This window comes from Panicum virgatum, chromosome 9K (genome assembly GCF_016808335.1).
Source record: "Panicum virgatum strain AP13 chromosome 9K, P.virgatum_v5, whole genome shotgun sequence".
Lineage (NCBI taxonomy): Eukaryota > Viridiplantae > Streptophyta > Magnoliopsida > Poales > Poaceae > Panicum > Panicum virgatum.
In genome coordinates, this window is record NC_053144.1 from 3834764 (window position 1) to 3857918 (window position 23155).

The 23155-nt window shown below is 51.3% G+C and overlaps 4 protein-coding genes across 4 annotated transcripts; 1 reads left to right on the top strand and 3 right to left on the bottom strand.

The window, feature by feature from the left end:
* Nucleotides 1–3296: 3296 nt before the first annotated feature.
* LOC120649442 (SEC12-like protein 1) lies at nucleotides 3297–7516 on the bottom strand. The gene is made up of 10 exons (XM_039926233.1): nucleotides 6692–7516; nucleotides 6495–6595; nucleotides 5934–6066; nucleotides 5604–5695; nucleotides 5234–5333; nucleotides 5073–5145; nucleotides 4881–5001; nucleotides 4167–4286; nucleotides 3820–3890; nucleotides 3297–3728 (listed from the first exon to the last, which is right to left on the bottom strand). The coding sequence occupies exons 1-10, from the start codon at nucleotides 6887–6889 to the stop codon at nucleotides 3631–3633; spliced, it is 1107 nt and encodes a 368-aa protein (XP_039782167.1). The 5' UTR covers nucleotides 6890–7516; the 3' UTR covers nucleotides 3297–3630.
* A 107-nt stretch (nucleotides 7517–7623) lies between these two features.
* On the bottom strand, nucleotides 7624–11832 carry LOC120649440 (probable GTP-binding protein OBGC2). The gene is made up of 9 exons (XM_039926232.1): nucleotides 11206–11832; nucleotides 11029–11120; nucleotides 10351–10434; nucleotides 9600–9677; nucleotides 9246–9446; nucleotides 9022–9129; nucleotides 8662–8736; nucleotides 8305–8504; nucleotides 7624–8115 (listed from the first exon to the last, which is right to left on the bottom strand). The coding sequence occupies exons 1-9, from the start codon at nucleotides 11795–11797 to the stop codon at nucleotides 8031–8033; spliced, it is 1515 nt and encodes a 504-aa protein (XP_039782166.1). The 5' UTR covers nucleotides 11798–11832; the 3' UTR covers nucleotides 7624–8030.
* Nucleotides 11833–12160: 328 nt separating this feature from the next.
* On the bottom strand, nucleotides 12161–13727 carry LOC120649443 (protein RTE1-HOMOLOG-like). The gene is made up of 3 exons (XM_039926234.1): nucleotides 13568–13727; nucleotides 12900–13175; nucleotides 12161–12794 (listed from the first exon to the last, which is right to left on the bottom strand). Exons 2-3 carry the CDS (start codon nucleotides 13131–13133, stop codon nucleotides 12414–12416), a joined length of 615 nt encoding a protein of 204 aa, XP_039782168.1. The 5' UTR covers nucleotides 13134–13175; nucleotides 13568–13727; the 3' UTR covers nucleotides 12161–12413.
* A 331-nt stretch (nucleotides 13728–14058) lies between these two features.
* LOC120648470 lies at nucleotides 14059–14666 on the top strand. The gene has a single exon (XM_039925243.1). The coding sequence runs from the start codon at nucleotides 14232–14234 to the stop codon at nucleotides 14541–14543; it is 312 nt and encodes a 103-aa protein (XP_039781177.1). The 5' UTR covers nucleotides 14059–14231; the 3' UTR covers nucleotides 14544–14666.
* The last annotated feature ends 8489 nt before the right edge of the window (nucleotides 14667–23155 follow it).

The window sequence follows — 23155 nt, forward strand, 5'->3', positions numbered from 1 at the left end:
GGACAAATGTGTTTTTTCGAATAAAAAAACAGCACGTCAGCGCACGCAGCCCAGCGTCAGCGCACGCAGACCGCAAATCCAACAATTTCTCCAAAATTAAAATCACAAAAACAATTACAATCACAAATTATTCATTCACTAAATTAATCATAACCACATTACAATCACCAAGTATTCATTCACAAAATCAATCACAAATCAATACCACTCACAGGCACTTTTGGGAAAAAATTAAAAAAACCATAGGCGGAGGGGCCTGGTTGCGCCGCCGCCCACCGGGCCTGGCCGCACCTCCCGCCGGAGGTGGCATTGCCGGGTCGCCGCCTGCCGAGCCTAGCTGCGCCTCCTGCTGGAGCAGGCCGCGCCGGGGCGCCGCCCGCCGGCCTTTGCCGCGCCTCCCGCCGGATCTGGAGCAGGCCGCGCCGGGGCGCCGCCCGCCGGGACTTGTCGCGCCTGTGCGGCCCGCACCCGTCCCCGCTGGAGCTTGGCCGTCGCTCCTGGCCTCACGCGGCGGTGGCGGCGGCTCTGCGGCCCGCACCCATCCCCGCCGGCTCCTGGCCTCGCGCGCCGGCGGCGGCCGCACATGCACCCGGTGGCGGTCGCACACGCACCCGGTGGCGGCTCGCCGGCCCCACTGGCAGCGGCGGTCCGCTGAATCCCCCCCGCGCCGGGGAGGGAGGAAGCCGAGGGAGGGAGGGGGTGAGGAAGCTAAGGGAGGGAGAGGCATGGCGGGGATCAGAAGGAGAGAAGAAAGAGATAAGGGGGGCGGGAGGAAGAGGATAAGGTATAGAGAGAGAAGAGGAAGAGAAATGAGAGGAGAGGAGCCAGAGACTTGGAAAATATCGGGAGGGAGACGTCGGTAGCTTCTTTTATCCCGGGTGGAGTCTCCACCCGGGACAAAAGGTCACCTTTAGTCCCGGTTGGTGGTTCCACCCGGGACAAAAAGGGTCGTGGGGCATTTTGTCCCGGTTGGAGCCACCAACCGGGATAAAAGGGGGGTTGGTCCCGGTTGGTGCCTCCACCCAGGACAAAAGGCTCATGTCTCCTCGCTGGCCCGGCTAGCCGTTATACTCAGGACAAAAGCCATCTATTGTCCCGGGCCCAAAGGCAGCCGGGACAAATGGTTTGGAACAAAGGACTGTTCTATAGTAGTATAAAATATAATTAGCCTTAACCTCAAGTCTCCAACCAACTCGATCTCAAGTGAACGTGTCTTGATTCCTTTTGTCCCATGTATTTGTCCTCACTGTCCAAGCACACTGACGAATTTTCTTATGCTCAATAAATCCAATTGATGGGATAACACCGGAAAGTAAAGCTTTGGTGCTCAGCTGTTGGTTTTTCATGGCGCGCCGAGAAGTTGGGCGACCACACCCACCACTCATCTTCTCTCCTATTAAGCCAGGTTCTTCATTTTCTACTGTTCTTTAATTTTTTTACGGGAATACTGTTCTATATTTCACTGTGACACACGAGCAAATACAGCTAAACCCTCGATTACTTTCCCCCTTTTCCAACTGTGGTTTTTCCAGCAGTCTCAAAAAGTTTTTTTTTTGTATTAAGTGTGACGGTGGAGTGTATTTGCTGGTACTCAAGATTCAAGATGCCAAACTCTCCGCAGAACTTAGCTAAGCTCCTGCAATTGTATAGAAAGTGATTGCCATCAAGTGGACATATACACCTGCAATTTGGCCTTCGAGCGAGAGACCATAATAATAATGAAGAAACTAGAAAGTGATTGCCATCAAGTGGACACATATACACCTGCAATTTGGCAAATCCAAAAAAGGATGGAATTGCTCCTTGTTTGGGTCATGAAACTGACGGAGATGCATGTCCGTTTCACCAAAACGTGGAGAAGCCACACCACAGTCGCTGTATCTGTCAGAGACCCATCGACCCACAGTGTGCAAGTAAAAGGGAAGCAAACCTTTTGCCAAATCTTTTGTTTACTATAGGCAGCGTCATGGAGTTGCTTTTTTCTTCGTCTTTTCTTTGGTATAGAAAGCACATGCAACACATGCTATGGTCCTCTTTTATTGACATATTACCCTAGTCCCTTGCCATACACTAAGTTTTCATTTTTTATTCTTATTTACCATATGGTTATGAAAAAGAAAAAAAGATATATTATACTAGTAGTCAATTACTGACAGGTAAATGTAATAGGAGTATGGTACTCATTTTCTTTTCTGTGCTTTGTTATAACTAATAAGGTAAATAAGCTCTGACGATAATGATTAAAGGAAAACGTAATTTTCAGGATGAAACTGAAGGGCTCCTTATTAGCCAGCTGCCACGCACTTGCTGAAACTTTCAGGGGCACGAGTCGGCACACCAACCAAACGAGCAGGATGAACAAACAGGACACGGCTTCGCCAAGCATGACAAGCAGCTAGCTGCCAAGGGATCGGCGCAGCAGGAACACGACTGCACAAGGGGACGAAAGGAAAGGAGATTCTCCTCCCATTTCTGCGCGAAAAGCACCCAAAACCTCCCTCTCAAATCGCCCCTTTCCACCTTCCACTCTAGAAGCCTTCATCACCATGAGTCCATGACCACAATCTTGTTTTTGGCTTTGTTTTTTAAAGTGAGCATTGGCCACATCCAAGAAGAGCAGTGACGCCTAACTGCGATTCCCAGATCTGAAAGATCGATCATCAGACCGGTCACCACGACTGAAACGATGTACCACCCTCTGGCAGGCAGAGTAGGAGGATTTCCACCAAGATACCTTCCTGACGGCACGCCGGCACCTTGCAACGTGTCTCTTCAATACTTGGAGCACAGAAGCAGTGTTGATCTGAACCAACATCTTGTTCAGAAAAAGTATCCATGTAGGTGATAGGTAGGTGCTCGATGGATTGGCAGTAGGATCTCATGTCCAACGCATAGGGCCTCTGATTGAGATCCGGAGTGGGAACCAAAAGGCGAGTGCGATGGAACCTAAAGTCTCTGGCTCTCTGCGCACTAGCTGAATAGTCGGTGAAAGCATGCTGCACAGCGCAGCGACACAAACTTGCTCAGTTTCCCGTCCCCACGCAACGCGTTCAGTTTCCGAGCTCAGAAGATGCTCCTCAGCTCAGTCCACAAAAGCAAACCATGGATTTGAGACGGAGACGATCGGTCTAACCGGTGACCAGAAACACAACACTGCAAGTCAAAGCAAGTCCCTGTCTGAGTGGCATCCCTGTATGGCAATTGCTGACCAGCGAGCTGAGACGGCGTTCTGGCTGCTGTGAGCTTCTAGAAAACGTTCACACCTGGCACAGAATCAGATGATGACCTGACAGTGATGAGCCAGACAGCGTTAGCGTGTCACATATCAGATCCAGATTGAACAATACGCCCAGCAGAAACAGTCTTGAGACTGATCAGCCTCGGTTAGGTAACACAGCTGGACGCAACGGGCTGTGCTTCCTTCACTTATTGAGAGGTCAACAGCAATCTAAGGCACGGTGTGGAACAGTCCAGGTACAAAACTCTGTGACACTGTAGCATCAGGGTTGGAACTTGGAACAGAATTAAGAAACGAATGGTGATGGTTGGAGTGAGGAAAGCTCGTCAGGGCAACGGAGTTATTATCGTCGGCAGACAGCAACCATGCTGAAGCTCAGGATGGGCCAATCGTCAGGGCAACAAGTTGAGTCTTGCGTGCTTGAAGAACAGGTAGAAAAGGACGGCAGATGACACGAAGAGGCTTAGCAGTACCAGCCAGATTTGCCACACTGCAGTAGTACTCAGGAGAGTGAAAATGAGGCCGCATTTTGGTAAACATTGGATAGAGCAAGACCCGCTTACAGAGACGCAGACGCGTACCTTTCCATTCAGGAGGGACGTCAAGTTTTGTTATCTCTGCTCCCCATTGATGTGAGGTGGAGATTACAACCCTGCATATCCAAAGACAGTATTATCACAGTGCATCCCATGACTTGAACAGTTGCACTTGCCAGTTGCCACCAGGGTAAGGCATGTTGAGTATGGTGTGGATGCATATGGAGGAAACATTTTGCTTGTTCCACTGAGACTCTTAGCATATCTAGTGATCTTCTGGATATAACAACTTAACAAGCGATCGTTGCTAAATAATAGAGAGCTAGTAATGCTAACCTATCACTCTAGTGATGTACGGTTTGTCACTTATTGCAGCAAATACGAAAAATTACCTTTCAGTAGGGCAAAATTCAATGGAAGAAATTGGAGAGCCAAGATGAACCTTCTTGCTCCAGTGAGCGACCTCCATCGTCTTTACTTCCACGACACAAAAGTCGCCGTCACGGTTTCCTCTAAATAAAGGTGAAAATTATATCAATAATAATGACACCTCACAACCAAAGGAAAATCAAGCTTTTGTGGTCAAACATTGATAGATACAAATTTAGTTTCAAAGAAGTGTAACTGGGATGGCAAGTGGATATGTTACTTTTGTAGAAAAGGAAAAAGGAGCTGGTATCGTTTTCAATATAATCAATTGGTTCAGAACATTGTAATAGAATAGCCATTATATGTTGGCTAGCTAAATGTACTTTAGTCATTTGGATAAACTTCAGGTTAATGATTTCACTATTTATCTGCAAAAGGGTGCATTTTCGAAAATATTTAGAAATATTGCAACTAAACATATACTTTTGGCCACAGTTTATCATCATATACATGAATTTGACATAATAAAAATAATGAGTTCAGCTCAGCAGAGTTCACAACATAATGGACAGCCAATGGAAAATGCAAAAGGAAGATGAATTTCCAGTCTTGGAAAAATAACTATTATAATTAGTTTCAAACTTTGGCATTACATTTGTTCCTAAAAGTAAAATGGTAGATGGAAATGTGCTGTCAGAGACAATTCAGTGGTATACGTTAGTATCTCCTTCACTTACAGTGCAATATATTTCCCGTCCAAGCTAACTGATAGTGTGGAAATGGGCTTTGCTGAAAACCGTTTGTATCCAATTCTTTTCCAATTACTTATGTCCACAGCCATAGTCAAAATGTTATGCCCTATTTGGGAGACAAAGATTTAATTATAGCTGACTGCTGCAGCATTTCTTTAACTTCATTTAAAGGATTACCTTTTACAAGTGTGCAAAACAGGAAAGGTTTAGTTCCATCCCTAGAAAAGCGGCAACACTCAATCTTCTCATCCTGTAAACAAACATAAAACAAAAGAAGATCAGACAAAGAATTCAGTTTCAACTATGATGAGGAAATATAGGAAGTTATCATACTACACCAGAGATTTTGTCAAATTGATCAGTGGAGACCCCTCATTAATCTTCCATATTCTCGCAGAACCATCAATGGATGTCGAAACTAAAAATTCTGAATCTAAGCTACATGAGAAGGGTAGAAGAACTATATCAGAAGACATGAATATAGGTGTTTAGCTTGCAAAGTAACGAATCTACAGTAACTATATCTTCCAAGCAAGGAACTCAGACAATGACTACATTAAAACTACCAAGATACTAGCTAGAAGGTATGATGTGCACTTCTGGATCCTATATACTTTTCTGAGTAAGTAGCTAGTAGGTAGTAATAATACACGTCTAAATCATGCAGGGAAAAAGTGTCAAATAAAAGCAGCTTCCCCGTTTCTTCACCTGATGTCCATGTCACGGAAGGATTTGTGAGCTTTAGGTTCGTCCAACATAACTTCGAGATTTGGCCAATGAAATATTCTGAGATGTCCATCCTGTCATAGTGAAATACACTAGGAAAGTTCAGATAGAAAATTGAAACTTTTAGTTTAAAAAAGAAAAAGTAAGTCAATGAAGCTGTATAACTCTTGAACAAACATATGTAAAAAATTATCAGTTGATGAATAGTTAGAACTTTAAGAAAAAAACAGAACTCTCATATCGTATCATTAATACATAATCAAAAAGATCACCAATAAAAAATTAAAATAACGAGACAGAATGAGCTCATACCTCACCACCAATAGCAAACTTGGCACCATCAGTGCTGAATGTTAAACATTTTTGAGGGCCAACAGATTGGATAGGTAAAGAATCGTTTGGAATAAGGTGAATACCGAAATCTCTACAAACCAGCTTGAACACCCTACAAGAGCGACAAAAAAGCATATATAATAGTCTAAAACAAATAAATTAAAAGCCAAAGAAAAAGGGAACTGATCTTCATATAGGAAACAAAGGGCTTCATATAAGAAAAAGAGTATATATTACAAGGAGTGCAATTATACACACGCTTAGCCAAAGCTTTCTACATTACAAGCCTGAAGAACGCTAATGTTTGTGTACTAGTTGTTTGTCAGTAATTTGATTGAAGTAGAGAAAACAAGTTCAGATAAAACAACAGTGAAGTGGATTCAGATAAAGTCATCTAGGCAAGAGATGACACTTCAGTCCTCTGCACATATAAATCAAGCATTTCGCAAGAGTTCTAGCACTTACATCTATTCATCTAAAAGGAAAGTTTCCTACAATTCAAGCAATGTGTTAATACAATTTCCTAAGAAAGAGACTCACCTGCATCCTTTGGCGGTGGCGCAGACCAACTCCCGGCCGCCGGGGTGCACGGCGATCGCGCCAGGCGTGTCGGCTGCCTCCTCGCCCACGACGACCCTCGCCTGCGAAACCACAAGCAGCAAGCAAGCGCGCATAAGCTCAGGGCGCGATCAGACCGGCCCTCCCTCTCGCCCACGGGGGAAGCAGTCGCCACTCACCAGGGGCTCGGAGGCGAGGGCGGAGGCCCCGGCGTCGAACTCGAGGAGATCGACGAGCGGCGGGGACGATGCCGTGGCGCCGCGCCCGAACGCCACGAGGAGGCGGCTGACGCCGGGCGGCCCCTCATCGTCCCGCCGCCGTATCCACGCCGCACAGGTCACCTTCCCGACCGCACCCTCGCCGCCGTTCCCCGCCATAGCGACAGCAGCGGCGTTGGTGTCCAGCGTCCTTGTGGGTGATGGCCTCAATGGGGTCCTGCAGTTCTGCTCTGCTTTTTGCTGGCGCTCGGACCTTGTACTCTTCTAGGAGGCCGAGACGAGGGAGAAGGCGGCCGGCCGCGGCGGCGCGAGGCGTTGGTTGGACGGAGGAGTCGGGGCGGGGCGGAGTGCGCCACGGAATCGTCGGCCGCATCCAGTAGGAGATATGCTCGCGCCGGCTTGCGCGCCCGCGTGCGCATCAGCCGGGCGCTCGCGCGTCAGCCTGGCATGTCGCGTCGCTGTCTTCCCCTCGCGTCTCGGCACGAGCGAAGCGAGCGCACCGCTTCGCCGGCAGAACGGGCTCGTTTTCCCGCGTGTGCTGTGTGTATCGCCGCCGCCGGAGCTCGCTGGAGACCGTGGGCCGCGGAGGAGACCCGTAGGCCGTAGGGCGGCGCGCGCGGGGGAGGAAGCTTCTTTGAATTGTGGAGACTGTGGACACCAGGACATGGAACCGTGGAAATCTACAACGCCGTGCACTATGAAAAATTCTCATGTTCGTCAATATCGGCATGTTTCATAGGCCTTTACGTATACTTTTATATTGCACGTTCTGAGGTATGTTTTGAGCTGAAATTCATCCACGAGCATGCCATGGATGAAATATACAATCTATATGCAAGGTTAGCTTTAATTATCACCTTATGTCCTTATGTGAAATTGGCAAGATTTTCAAATTATTTAATGTATGTACTTTGCTGATCATGTTAATGGAAATTGGCATATCTGTATTGTATTTCTACATAACATCGTGCCGAAGCTGAAGGAGTGAGACAAATTGTTTTTGTATTTCTTCTGACCTAACCAACATTATGTACATATGCTATGACTCCGAGATTACAATTTTTTGGCCAAAACTTTTAGGTGTACATATGCTAGGGACGCCCCTGGGTGGCTTCATCCTTCCAAAATTGTTGTTACTGCTGAAAGTGCAAACCGTACCATTTACTGCCGTTGGAATCTCTTCATCATGTGCCAAGGGACCATCCACTCCACTCCCTTTCTGCTACTAAACCATGGTAGTAAGCCTATGATATGCTGAACCATGGCAGTAAGACTATGATAAGTCAGCATATCATAGGCTTCATGGCACTGGCAGTTTGTGATCGAAGCATTTTCTCAGGGCTGCCCTTATCTCCTTCAGCGTGTCATCAATCCCTATGTGCTTCCTGGAGAACATAATGAGTGATGTCAAAGCAGGGCAGGAAACAGGCAGCCAAGAAAAATGTACTGGTAATAGCAAGGTTGTATGTTATAAACAGAACAACGAATTTATGAACTTTGCTTTGGAAATATGAACAGATTGAAATTGAAGGCATTAACTATGCAATTTAGCTGGGTAAGGTGATGAGACATACAATACACTTGCAGTAACAACAGCTTGAGGTCTTGGATAGACTTCAAGTTCCTTTTCACTGCCTTCAACGTTAGCGTCCAATGGGACCTGATGTTCGCTTATGTTTCCATTTAGGTTATCTTTGCTGTCGTTTTTGACATGGGCTTCTTCACAGCCAATTGAAGATATTTCTAAAGCCAGTGACGATAGCCTATCATGGGCCTACACGGAGAGGAGGGGGGAAAAATCAAAGCTACAATAGTTAAACACCGACCATGCTAGCGTGAGGTCAAATCTTCAGGAAATTAATTGAAACAGAAAATGGCATCCTCCAATTAGGAAGACAATATTTAACTCAAATTAAGGAATTGAAGGGCACCTTAGGAAGATCAATCTTGTTCAGGACCACAACGTAAGGTCGCTCTAGGTATTGGGGATAATACATCCTTAATTCCTGCAAAGAGATGCATTCCAGGTCACTGTTCAACACTTCACCTTGACTTGAAATATAGACAAATGATTCAGTTTTCACTTTCACAAATCACAAGCCTGATATCCCTAACTGAAATTTGCATGCCTTAAGAAAGCAAATTTTATTCTAATATATTTTTGCTGTCTAGAAGCCTAGGTATATTACCTTCCCACTGATGTTAGTCTACAGCACGGATTATACAAATTGTGAACATTATAATACTGAGAAGTGCAAAGTGAAAACTAAACTGCACATGGGAGAAATTACTTCTCTGACAATCTTATAATCATTCACAGGGTCATCTGCAGCAGCATCGACGACATGGACAATTACTCTAGTTCTCCTTAGATGTCTCAAGAAATTGCGACCAAGACCCTGAAGTTAATGAAATCACATGATGAGTCCAAAGAAAAATAGGAAGGGGAAACAGCACTAAACTTCAGAAGAAATTTAGTGTAGAACCAATAAGGACATAGAAGTAAAACAAGTACCTTTCCCAGATGAGCGCCCTCAATCAGACCTGGTAAATCTGCCAATGTTGCTTCTGAGGAAAACTGCAGCGCCCCTAAAGCAGGATCTCCACCAAGCCGGCCAAGATTTGGCATTAATGTAGTGAATGGATAATCGGCAATGTCTGGTCTTGCAAGAGTTATAGCCGATAGGAGTGTTGACTTTCCAGCATTTGGAAGCCCCTGAAGATGCAATTAAGACGCTTTATACCAGCATGGCAACATTCGGAAAAATAGCAATGAAACAAACTCAATATGAAAACTATTTAGCTAAATGATGTAAACAATGTCTTATTCCTGAAAACTTGAGATGCCAGGATTAGTGAAACACCATACCACAAGGCCAACATCAGCAACTACCCTTAAGATTAGCTCCAAGCTTACTTCCTCACCAGCTTGACCATGAGTTAATACCTGCAAACAAAAACAAGAGGTCATAAAATCACCAAACTATTATGGACATTGAGAATACTAGCCAGCAAAATCAACCTGACAATGTCTCTTGAAATATTTAGGTTATCAAAATTTATCACACTAACAATGATTGCCATTTACCAGCAGTTCAGTGTTCCATATGTTTTAAAATTTACAATTGACTATTAGCATTAATGTTAGATTTATATGTACCCTTTGTAGTTTCCCATTGTATAAGGGGTTTTGTGCATATTTCCTAATGTCTGTACATGTATATATTCGGGCCTAGAGCCCTCATATTGAATACAAGTGCACGCCTGTCACAATTACCACTTAAGCAACTTTGGCGTCTTCTTCTCATGATCAGTCATTAACCATAGTCTGTGAAACTTTAGGTAAATTTGTGCTTAACATGGCATTGCAGACATGCAAGCAGGTTGGCATTTGCAAAGCATGTAAGAGGAGGCAGTCAACTAGATTGCACTATGTTTTCTGATGGGCTGTTTGTACAAACCTAAGAACTAAACAAATGATGCATTATTAGAAACAAAGAACTATGTCTATCCCCAATAAATCCTTCTCCAGGGTAGAAGATGCAATGAAGGAAATGTGTTGGTAAAATGTCTTTCAAGCTACCATGTAGTCCTTTTGAAAGGCCATAGTGACAACTTACTTTGTCACTAGCATCACGCATGATGTTTGGTGATAAAACCATAGCTTTCCTCCTCCTGTACTCAGGCACATCTATCAAGCTGATCTGAAAAAAATATAAAGTAGGACTGTAAGACTGGAAGGTCGTAATAATATGACAAATGAGAGGGAATAAACACAATGAATGGTAAAAGAATCCACAGCATAGAGACACATGAAAGAAGAAAATTTACAAAGCTACGCAGTTAGAAATAATCAGAGCATTTATACTATAAACTCAGTAACTAATGGAATTGGTACAGTGGCCATTTCTAGTCCGTAAAAAGTGAAATCAACACCATCTTTCATATGCAAGTCACAAGTCAGTGACTGACACCCATTTATAACACACCGGTAACTATGAATGATCAAGTTGCAGTCTTGCAGATCTTTGCTAGAGCGCTTGCGTACAACTTTCAGTGAGTTTGCGTACAGCTTCATGCCTTGGAAATGTTGAAATGCAGAGAGGGATGGTTAAGATTCTTACCACGCACTAGTCACATTTATGCTCAAAGTAATACTGAAAAACAATGACGATGGTGAAATGCTAACTATGCCCCCATAGCATTTTAGGGGAATGTTTCATAAAGTTTGGGGGTATGCTTCTGGGAATAGAAATTCACATCTCCCCATGACAACATTTCAGTACATAAAAACTCACCCCGCCCTGTCCACCCCTAGCAACGAGCACTTCATCACCGGGATGAGCCAAATCAGCAAGAACAGTCCCCTTCTTGCGCTTCACAACAGTTCCTGCAATTCGATGCCAGGGCAATGATTATGTACCCATCCTCACACAGGAAAAACGCTCGGAATTCACAGCACCGAATCCACAAACCTACAGGCACGGGTATCCTGAGCGTCTCCCCGGCGAACCCGCTGTGCATCCGCGAGCTCAGCGTGCCACCGGCGGCGCCCACGTTCCCGCCCCTCTTGGCGCAGAACCGCGCCTTCTCGTGGAACCGCAGCAGCGTCTCCTCGGCCTCGTCGGCGTACACCACGACGTCGCCGCCGTGCCCGCCCGTGGGCAGCGCCACCGACCCGTCGTAGTTCCGCTTGTACGACACCTTCTTGCTCTTCTTCTCGCCCCTGTTGAACCTGCCGCGGGGCTTGGCGGCGTCGGCGGATGGCGCGGGCGGCATGGCGAGCACGGCGCCGTGCCCGCCGTCGCCCGCGCGGACCGTGACCACGGCGTGGTCGAAGTACTTGTGCGCCTCCTTCGCCAGCAACGCCGGCGGGGGCGGCGCGCCGCGCGTGGTCGGAGCGGCCTCCTTGACCCTTGCCGCCCGGCAAGTCACCGCGAGTGGCGTGCGCTTCCTCGCAAGGCCGGGGAGGGGAACGAGGCAAGAGCCATCCGAGATGGCGTGGTGGTGCTGGGTGGCCGCGCGGGGAGGGTGGGAGGGGAGGCGGGGATGGAGGAGAAGCGCCATGGTGGGGATGCTGGCGGCTTGCCACAGCGTGGCTTGCAGTGGCGCTTGCGCGGGGCTGGGGATAACTGATAAGCCCAGTTGCGGCGCAACGTCCGCCGTTGAACTGCTAGGAGGAAACCATCGGGACCGTCCACATTGTACTGGTGCGAATTATTTCATCTTCAGCAAAACTTTTTTTTAAAATAAAGCAGGAGAAGCAGAAAACAGTCTTTACAAGTTAACATAGCTGTAGGCCAGTAATCAGCGCAAAAGAACCAATACTACTTGCAGATTACCCAAGATCATGAACTTCGATATATGGTAAATTGGCAACTAAAGGTTTACCTGGTAAAAATTGGCAACTAAAGGTTCTAGAACACAACATTTTCTTCACTCACACATGCACTTTGATAAATGACCTATAGACCATGTAATATGGACTTGAAGCAGTGGCATGTTCCCTTCAACAGCACAGAGAAAGAGTGACAACAACCAGTACATCAAGCTACACAATTCACTCCACATGATTCATTCACATCTATGGATGAATACCATCAGGAACCAATCATACAGGAAGGTATCAATAACAATTAAAAGTGCGTGTTCTTGAACCCCGAACACATCATATCTACTCCAATCACAACTCTATGAGGCCTTTGATGCAGTAGGTGCCCACAAGGAACCAGCCAGTCATCACTGCGGCGAAAGCCACAATGCCAATCAGGAATGTCATGCCGCCAAGGAGGGTACCAATGGAGAGAACAACAGCGAATGGTAAGAAGGTCTTCACCACGGACACCGTGCTCACCCAGCGGCCTCGTAAAAACATCACAGCAGCTAGGCTGACCACGTTCCATTTGTCATGGCCGGAGTAAAACAGACGGTTCAGATTGTTCACAACAAAGGAGTGACAGTTGCAGGTGAACAGGTTGTAATTCCTGTTCTGGAACTCCTGCGTGCCTTTCTTCAGTGCACCATCCCACGTGGCATCTCCTTCAGGTTCAAGAAGCTTATAGCACTGCAGATTCCGAAAGATCAATGTTTGGTGGTAAGCACTAGCATGTTTCAAGCATTCAGACAAGTCAAAGAGAAGAGCAAAAACAGCAGCCCGCAGGGTACAAACCTCATCACAGTTTACTTGAATGTAGCGTGCAACAGCTCCGAATGCAAAGTTGTCAACTGATATAAAATTTGGACCAGCGAAGTCCAGAATCACACCATCTTCTCTGCAGATACCTATGTGACCGATAAATGGTACCAACCATGTGATGAAGGGTATTGGAGTCCATACGATGCAACAAGGAAAGCGGGCTCTTCTTGGGTCGATCTGACCAAGCTGGCTTCTGTCATTTTCCATCAGATCTTAAGTTAGCTGTTGATCGATAGGTGGAGGGAATTTCTGCAAAAGAATGATAAAAGGAAAAATATTGAGCACTACTCAGAAACAACTGGGCTGGCATGCATGTGGTCAGATAACATAATGAGAAGTTACACAAATGCATGAAAATTCAGTAGTTAGCAGTATCCCAATTCCCAAACCGCACGACGCTGAAATATGTAGCACTCATACAGGATTCCAAAGGTAATGAGCAACTTAAATCCACTTGCAGAATGAGGCTCACATATATCATCGTCGCAACCTATGGATAGAGTCCTAGAGATGACGCGACACAATCTAGAAGGTGGTGTAGACATCGTCTAATTCAGCAAAAATCACTCTAAACCTAATCGATCACAGGATCAATTCGAACGAAATATCAAAAGGGGGCTGGCGCCGACAGAGGGAAATACCAGATCTGTAACCCGTCCGCCGCGGTAACGGCGGCTAACTCGCCGCCCGCAGCACCTCGCCGTCTCTCGTCGAGCCGTCGCCCACCCTCTCGCCGGCGGCTCTCGGTGCCGTGCTCGCGATTGGGATTGGAATGGAGGGGACTGGAAGATGGAAAAAATTGGGCTGGGCCCTACGGTCTGTAAATGGGCCGAGTTTGAGGCCTGGGATCTGGGCCGCTGAATCAATGGCGGCCTTTGAAGTTTCCTTGGCGGCCTTTGAAGTTTCCTTGGCGGCCACTCGCGCGCCCCGACCGACTCGGAGTCCAAACCCACGCCGTCGTCGGACTCACCCGCCCGCCGCGCCGACCTCTCCTCTCCTCTCCTCCCCTCCCCTCCCCTCCCCTCCGCCGGCTACAAATACCCACCCCCGCTACGCATCCCTCTTTCCGAGGTACCTCCTGCCACTCTCGCGCTCCAGCCATCAATCCGCCGCCGAGAAGAGAAACCAAGAACTCGCGCCGCGCTCCAGCTACCTCGAGGAAAGAAACCGAGAGCCCGCGCGCCCGCGCTCGGCGGCGTTCGATCTCTCGGCTCGATCAGCCCCGGCCTCGCGGCGTTCGTCCCGTCCCTCCGTCCGCGCGCCGCCGTTCTTGGGAGGAGTTAGTTCTTGCCCGGGCCGGAGGAGATGGGGAGGAAGTCTGCGCAGATTGGCAGCCGGTACGGCCGCGTGTGCGAGGAGCTGCTGGAGATGGGCGCCCGGGTCGCCGTGCGGTCCTACGGGCACTGCCCCCAGACGGGGCGCATGTACTACAAGCCCCCCTCGACTCCCGCCACCACCGACGGCAGCGGGAACGGGAAGAAGGCCGCGTCTGGAGGGCCCGGTAGTACGTTGGCGGCGGCCGCGGCGGCGGCGGCAGCGAGGAGGCAGCGGCAGGCGGCGTCCAAGGTGGAGTTTCACGGCTCGGAGTTCATCTTGTACGGCAGCGGGAAGGATTGACCCGCACTACGCGTCCACGGCGGCGGCAAGGAAGAACCGAGACCTGGTTCCAGATGAAGAGATGGTTTTGACGTCCGCATGATCAGAGCAGTTCTTGTCTTTGATTCTTTCTTTCTTTTGTTCTTTGATGATTCGGCTATCCGAGAAGTTTTTCCAACTCCCTCGATTCTGTGCCGAGGGTTTTGAGAGTTGAGGTTGTCGTTGAACTAATGTCCTTGATTGATTGAGCTGAAACTAGTCTGAGAACTGAATCCATGATTTCGTCTCGAGAATTTTGCTTTGCCTAGTTCCAGTGCTATTTTAATTTCAGAATGCATGGGGCATCTGTGAAATTGTTAGTGTTGTGATCATTGATAGTATTCACTTGTTTAATTTCTAGACGAAGCTTTCATGATGACTGTCGGTACCCTGTAGCAGGAATATCCATTCCTATTGCAGCAAGGAGAGGCCTACGTAGTTAACCGTAACTACTCCCAAAGGACAAGGGCAGCCAGGCCCCATGGGTCAGGCTCTTACCTCACCAGGCTAACGGCCCCGGACCCGTTCCCCGCTTGGGATAGGTCCGGAGACGCCACGTGTCCTTGGAGAAGGGAAGCTCTGAGCTACCAGCCGGGGCCTCGGACCCCCCATAAGGGTCCGGGACCTCCCGCACCCATCCGGACCTCCCGTGCAGTAGAACCAACATACCGCCGGGGGGTCCGGAGCCGCCACGTGTCCCGGAGGCGCGGGCGCGGGCTCAAGCGCGAGCCTTCCACTGGAAGACTTGCCCTCCCATCGCATTCAATGCTGGTGGTTGAGGCGTGCTCTGCCACCGCGGCACGCGGGCAGCCTTTGTCAGGCCTCACTATGCACCGCGTATTACCAAGGTACACAGTGCAGCCGCCTGCGCCTCACCCGCGCAGAGCCCGTCTGCTGCATTAATTGGATACGACGGCACGGCGATTTTCCATCATGCCGCCTACGCCGCAAGCTACGCAGCCCGTTCAGCTACGTGGCAGGTGGCGCCGCTACCTACGTCTGGCGCCGTTTCGACAAGACAGCGCCTGGACACGCTGAACGGGGGACTCCAGGAGCAGGCAAGGGAATCCAGAAGAAAGATCTCCTCCGCCTGCGACGCCGTAATGTATGAATAGTACATTATTCTATACCGCACCAGTTGGGCCCACCTGTCGGGGACCCAACGGCCATGTACGCGTCCCCTTGAGATATAAAAGGGAGGCGCTCGCTGTACAGGGACACACACTGAGGCTGACCCAAGCTCTCGCGGGCTCTCGCGAGGCAAGGAAATACAACACACAGTGGACGTAGGGTATTACGCTCCGGCGGCCCGAACCACTCTAAACCCTGGGTGTTCGTCGTGTTCTTGAGCGAGATTGAACTAGTCACTAGCTAACCCCCCGAGTACTCACCCTCTGGGCTTAGGCGGGTGACTTCCGCCACCCGGCTGTGGTTTGCCACACCAGGACATTTGGCGCGCCAGGTAGGGGTGCGCGGGCTGGTTTCAGTTCAACGCTTGCTCGTCTCCATGGTTCGTGTGGACGACGTGGAGATGACTGAGGGTGTGGCGTCCTCCACGCCACACGCCTCTCGCGATCCTGCTCCAGGGGCAACTGTGCCCGTGGAGCAGCCACCGTCGGCGGCGGTGCGTGCTGCTCGCCGGCAAGAGTCAGGGCGCCCGTCGAGGGCCCCCTCAAAAGTCGCGAGCGGCGGAGCGCTGGCGGCAGCTAGGGAGTTGCTTCGCAACCATCCGGCTGCTGCAGCCTCGTCAGACGCCCTGAGGCAGTGGCGGGACGACGTTGACCGTCTCCTCCATCTGGCTCAGGCCTCCCCCAGTTCTGCAAGGACTGGACAACGACCTCCTCCTGGCAATGCGGTGGTGCCATACCACCAGCGCCAGGGCGGTGCGTCGGCATCTGTGCGCTCTCCCACAGTGAGGGATGCACAAACAGAAGACCTGCGGGCGGAGCTCAACCGCAGACGCGCGGGTGAGGACGCCCGCATCTCTGTGGAGAGGGCGCGCGAGCGCCGTCTCAACATTGAGGGCCGCAACCTCAACGCCGACTTGGACGTGGTGGCGCCCAAGCCTCCGGTGAACGCCCGGATACAGTTGGGTGTCCCGGTGGCCGGGGTAGGCTGTGCTGCGCTGGCGGAGCACCTCCGCGCGGTCGCCTGGCCGTCCAAGTTTCGCCTGCACCTGCCGGAGAAGTACGACGGTACCACTAACCTGTTAGAATTCTTGCAGGTGTACGTTACCGCCATCACAGCGGCTGGTGGTAACAACGCCGTCATGGCGAGCTACTTTCATGTAGCCTTGTCTGGGCCAGCCCGGACAAGGCTCATGAATCTCACTCTTGGGACGATCCAGTCCTGGGAGGAGCTCTGTGCGAGGTTCATTGCGAACTTCGCCAGTGCGTACCAGCAGCATGGTGTAGAGGCTCACCTCCACGCCGTGAGGCAAAAACCCGGAGAGACGCTCCGGGCCTTCATCTCGCGCTTCACCAAGGTACGGGGCACCATTCCTCGTATCTCCGATGCATCTATTATCACTGCTTTCCGTCAGGGGGTACGTGACGAGAAGATGCTCGAGAAGCTGGCGACGCACGAGGTGGAAAGCGTTACCACGCTTTTCTCCCTGGCAGACAAGTGTGCCAGGGTTGCTGAGGGCCGCGCATGGCACTCAACCCCCCAAGATAGAGACACCAAAGCTGGTGGCTCCGGTGCTACCACTCAGGACGGTAGCAAGAAGAAGAAGAATAAGAACCGGAGTCGTGGGGAGCCACATCCTAGCGGACCAGTTGTTGCGGCAGCGGAGCCGGCAACGGCGCCAGCAGCTGCGGCAGCGGAGCCGGCAACGGCGCCAGCAGCTGCGGCAGCGGTTGGGGGCCAGAACATGCATGGCAAGCGTCCGCGCCCGCAGGGTGGCAGTGGAGGTTCATGCCCGGTGCATCCCACCGCTCGCCACAGCGCCGCTGACTGCCGCGAGATCCAGAAGCTCGCGAAGCGGGTCAGTGGGCGACGTGAGCAGTCCTCCAAGGACGGCTCACCTCCTCCTCGCCAGCGGCCTGGTAAGGATAAGGCTTCCGACAGCGGGGCCGCGGCCGGGGAGAAGGAGCTGGGGTATCAATCCCCCGCTCGGGAGTTGAAGGGCGTGTACCACGATGACAACTCCGACTCCGACAACGATGACCCCCGCAAGAAGCTGTACGTGATGTACGGTGGAAGCTGGGAGCTCGTTTCCCGGCGGGACGTGAAGACCCTTCGCCGAGAGGTCCTTTCGGTGAAGTCGAGGTCCCGAAGGCGGCGCCGCACCAGATGTGGATGAACACCACCATCTCTTTTGGGCCATCCGACTGCCCAGAGAATATGGCTGGGGCCGGTGTACTACCTCTAGTCATCGCCCCTGTCATATCTAACGTGAGGCTCTATCACGTGCTGATCGACGGTGGGGCTGGCCTCAACGTCATTAGCTATGCAGCGTTCAAGCAGCTGCAGATCCCGGAGTCCAAGCTGACGCCCTCTCGCCCATTCTCCAGAGTGGGCCCACATCCGGTGTTCCCTCTGGGGAGCATCACACTGCCGGTTACGTTCGGGACCGAGGAGAACTTCCGCACAGAGAGCGTTCTGTTCGATGTCGCGGAGGTGAACCTCCCGTTCAACGCCATCATTGGCCGGACAGCACTCTACCGCTTCATGGCCATTGCTCATTACGGGTATTTGGTCTTGAAGATGCCTTCCCTTGCCGGTGTCCTCACCGTGCAGGGCGACCGCACCGCTGCCGTCGCTGCAGTTGAGAGACTGCATGCTCTGGCGACAGAGGCTGCACATTCCGAGGAGGACCCATCCCCCTCGCAACCCAGGGCGCCTGCAAAGGCACCTAGTGTTCAGCCGTCTGATCCGGACGATGTTCCCGTGAAGACAGTGCAGATTGGAGCGGACTCCACCAGGACCACCCGCATCGCGGGGAACCTGGAGGAGAAATAGGAAGACGCGCTCATCGCTTTTCTCCGGGCAAATGTCGACGTGTTCGCCTGGGAACCGTCACAGATGCCCGGGATCCCCAGGGAAGTGATCAAGCACAATCTAAGGATCTACCCTGACACCACGCCAGTACGCTAGAAGCCTCGGAAGCAGTCCGTGGAGCGGCAGAACTTCATCCGTGAAGAGGTCCGCAAGCTCCTACATGCTGGCTTCATCGAAGAGGTCCACCACCCCGAGTGGTTGGCCAACCCGGTCGTCGTCCCAAAGGCCAACGGGAAGCTTCGAATGTGCATCGACTACACTAGTCTCAACAAGGCATGTCCTAGAGACCCCTATCCTCTTCCACGTATTGATCAGATCGTGGACTCCACCTTCGGGTGCGACCTTTTGTCTTTCCTAGATGCATACTCTGGTTTCCACCAAATTCAGATGTCTAGAGAGGATAGCAATCATACTGCTTTTGTAACAGTAGACGGGCTTTATTGCTACATTGTCATGCCGTATGGTCTGAGAAATGCCTTACCCACGTTTGTACGAGCTATGAACAAAACCTTCTGTAATCTAATTAGAGATATTGTTGAGGTGTATGTTGATGACATTGTGGTCAAGACTAAGGTAGGGTCAACACTAGTTGAGGATCTGTCCCTCGTCTTCGACCGACTGCGCGCCACGCGCACGAAGCTGAATCCCAAGAAGTGCATCTTCGGCGTCTCGGCAGGGAAGCTGCTGGGTTTCCTGGTCTCACATCGAGGAATCGAGGCAAACCCAGCCAAGATCAAGGCGATCGAAGCGATGAGGCCTCCCGGCCACATCAAGGACGTCCAGAAGCTTACTGGATCTCTCGCCGCTCTTAGCCGCTTCATATCGAGGCTAGCTGAGAGGGCCCTTCCCTTCTTCAAGCTATTGAGGAGGTCCGGTCCATTTTCTTGGACCGAAGAGGCTGAACAAGCCTTCCAGGAACTGAAGCAGCATCTCACCTCGCTGCCAGTATTGGTGGCTCCAGAGCCAGGTGAGCCGTTGTTTCTGTATCTTGCTGCGTCTGCGGAAGCGGTCAGCATGGTGCTGGTCGCCGAGAGGACGGAGCATGCTCGCCAGGGGGACACCAGGGTCTCTCCGGCCAAGGATGGTGAGTCGGACCCCAGACATAGGGGCCCGTCAACCTCACCTCTGCCTGAAGCTCCAGAACCCGGACAAGGGGGTTCGGAGGAGCCTCGCACCAGTGGGAACCCAGAACCGCTGGGGGCCCAAGGACCTGACGTGGAGGATAAAGGCGAACCGGACCCGGTCACTAGGGTCTGGACCATCCAAAAGCCAGTCTACTACGTCAGCGAAGTCCTTCACGAGGCAAAGGCCAGGTATCTGGAGACGCATAAGCTTATCTATGCGATACTTATTGCGTCCAGGAAGCTGCGCCACTATTTTTAGGCACATCGAGTTGTTGTAGTGACCTCTTACCCACTAACAGCGATCCTGCACAACTCCAACGCCACGGGCAATATCGCCAAGTGGGCAGTAGAGCTGGCTGAGTTCCAACTGGACTTCCAGCCTCGCCACGCAGTCAAGAGCCAGATCCTGGCTGACTTTATAGCGGAGTGGACTCCTTCTCCAAGCAATTCTGGAGGTCCGGACTTCAACGCCGGACCCCCAGAGCCGGAAAACAGGACACCAGTCTTCTCTGGGCCCCACTGGACACTTTTCTTCGACGGGTCCGCTCGTGAGAAGTGGGCCGGAGCTGGTGTGGTCCTCATCAACCCAAACGGAGATCAGCTGAAGTACATGGTGCACCTTGAATTCAAGGCCACCAACAACATGGAGGAATACGAAGCCCTGATCTTTGGCCTGACACAAGCCCTCTCTCTGGGGGTCCGGCAGCTTCTGGTGAAGGGGGATTCTCAACTAATCATCAAGAAGGTCCGAGGGGATTGCGGCTGCAACAATCCCTAGCTCGCGGCATACCTCATCCACGTGAGGAAGCTCGAGAAGGACTTCGACGCCTTGGAACTGCAACATGTTCCCCGCGAACTCAACTCAGCAGCAGATGATCTCTCCGCGAGAGCATCTACCTGGGCATCCATGCCCGAGGGCGTCTTCGAAAGACGGCTGCTGAGACCTACCACCCAGCCTATCGAACTGGGTGAAGGGGATCAAGCTAGCACCTCGAAGCTAGCGGTCCTGGCGGCATTCCACCTATGGTGCCCGACCTGGGCTGTGTGCTCTGTTGAGGATCCTGGAGACCTCATAGAGCCACCACCACCTGCTCAGGGAAGCCCCGATGCATGGATCTTCGAGATCCCGGGCTACCTGAAAGATAACATCCTCCCTGATGACGATGTGTCCGCTGAGCGCATAGTCCGATTGGCTAAATGCTACGCGGTGGTAGAAGGGGATCTCTACCGCCGTGGCGCCAATGGTGTCCTCATGCGGTGAATTTCCCAGGAAGAGGGCCGCGAGTTGCTCGCGGAGATCCATGGAGGCGAGTGTGGAAGTCATTCCTCATTTCGCATGCTTGTTGGCAAGGCCTTTCGGCATGGTTTCTACTGGCCGACAGCGCTCCAGGATGCGACTGAGCTGGTGAAGTCCTGCAAAGCATGCCAGTTCCATGCAAAGCAAATACACACACCGGCACAAGCTCTGCAAATGATTCCGCCCTCATGGCCATTTGCTGTGTGGGGCGTAGATATCCTGGGGCCATTCCCCCGGGCCGTCGGCGGGTACCGGTTCCTCTACGTCGCCATCGATAAGTTCACGAAGTGGCCGGAGGTTACCCCGGTGGTGAACATCACCAAAAAGTCAGCAGTCGCATTCCTCAAGTCCATTGTGTGCAGATTTGGCATCCCAAACTGCATCCTCGCGAACAACGGGACCCAATTCAAAAGCAGACTCTTCCAAGAGTATTGCGAGGACATCGGCATCCAGCTATGCTTTGCGTCCGTAGCACATCCCCGCAGCAATGGGCAGGTTGAGAGAGCGAATGCAGAGATCATCAGGGGACTCAAGACCCGCACCTACAACAGCTTGAAGAAGCATGGTGCCAAATGGGTTGATGAGCTTCCGTGCGTACTATGGGGCAACCGGACGACACCCAACCGAGCCACCGGGGAGACTCCATTCTTCCTGGTATACGGGGCTGAAGCATGCCTTCGCCCAGAAATTCACCTGGGCTCGCCATGGGTCCAGGCTTTTAATGAGTCCATGCAGGAGCAGCTGCGACATGATGACGTGGACTTCGTTGACGAGCAAAGGTGGCAAGCAGCAATCCGAAATGCACGCTACAACCAGGTGCTCCGGTGCTATCATCAACAGTTCGTGCATAGTAGGGAGCTCCGGGCTGGCGACCTCGTCCTCAGACGGATCCTGAACCGAGTGGGGCTCCATAAACTTTCCCCCAGCTGGGAGGGGCCCTTCAAGGTCACAGAGGTATGCCGGCCCGGATGCATTCGCCTCGCCACAGAAGATGGAGTGCCGCTACCCAACCCATGGAACATAGAGCATCTGCGTAAGTTTTACACCTAGGCAGAGCAGGGAAATAAACTTTTCCTTTGTAATAAGATAGAGTTAGCGTGCGGCCCAGAGCGGTTGGGGTCCACCCTCGTAAACCCGACCTCTGGCATCCATCGCACCATCGGCTAACACGCGGCTCAGAGCGGTAGAGGTCCGACCTCGTAAACTCGGCCTCTGGCATCCATCGTGCAAGCCATGTACATCAAGTTGCAAAGGAAAAATTTACCCCAGTTCTATCTTTGTGTCAAAATTTAATTTCGCACTTCAATTCTCAAAGATTTTACTTTTCTAACTTCCGCGCGGACTTCCACTCTTGTCGCTACACCCAAGATCTGTATTGAGTTGCTGGACTGCCGTCCAGATCCGGACCCTCTTGCTGCTGGAGAGGGGTCCGGACTCCTAGGGACCAGCTCTGGTGAGGGGGTGCTTGTTTCCTGGGGTGGTACGGAGTCCTGTGTAGCCGCTTAGCCGGTTCCGTACCCAAAGCCTACACACTCCACCACCCTGTAACGAGTGCCCTAGTACCCAGAGCTGGGTAATGAGGGGCCCGGACCTCGTTCTAGCCCAAGGGTTGGCTTCCTAAGTCCTAAACGGCATGTCCAGCTCCATATCTCAAAGGATCGAGTACGGAAAAATGACCTCACCCACTGCTGGGAAGGGTCTGGGGCGTCGAAGCCAGGTCCGGAAAGATGTGTTGTTTCCTGGAGTGGTCCGGAGCCCTGTGTAGCACCTTTGCCTGGTTCTGCACCCTAAGCCTACACCCTCCACCACTCTGTAACAAGCACTGAGCTACCTGGACCTGTGCATCTAAGAGCCTCGGACCTGGTACTAGCCTGGGGCCGGTCCGGAATAAGTCCCGCGTGCCTGCTACTAAGCTGTAACTTTGGAGTGCTACGCAGGGGGTCAAGCCTTGACTGGTGGTAGCTAGCCTAAAACCATTGAGCCTACCTACCAGGGGGTCCCGGCATCCGCTTTAAGGTTTCATGCAGATCGAGGTCCAATTTCGATGGTAGACAGACTCAAAACAACTGAGTCTATCTCCCAGGGGGCCCGGGGCGTTTGCTTTGAGCCACAAACCAGATCGATCCTGCATACATCGAACAGCTAAGTTGCAGTATCATTGTTTTCATACA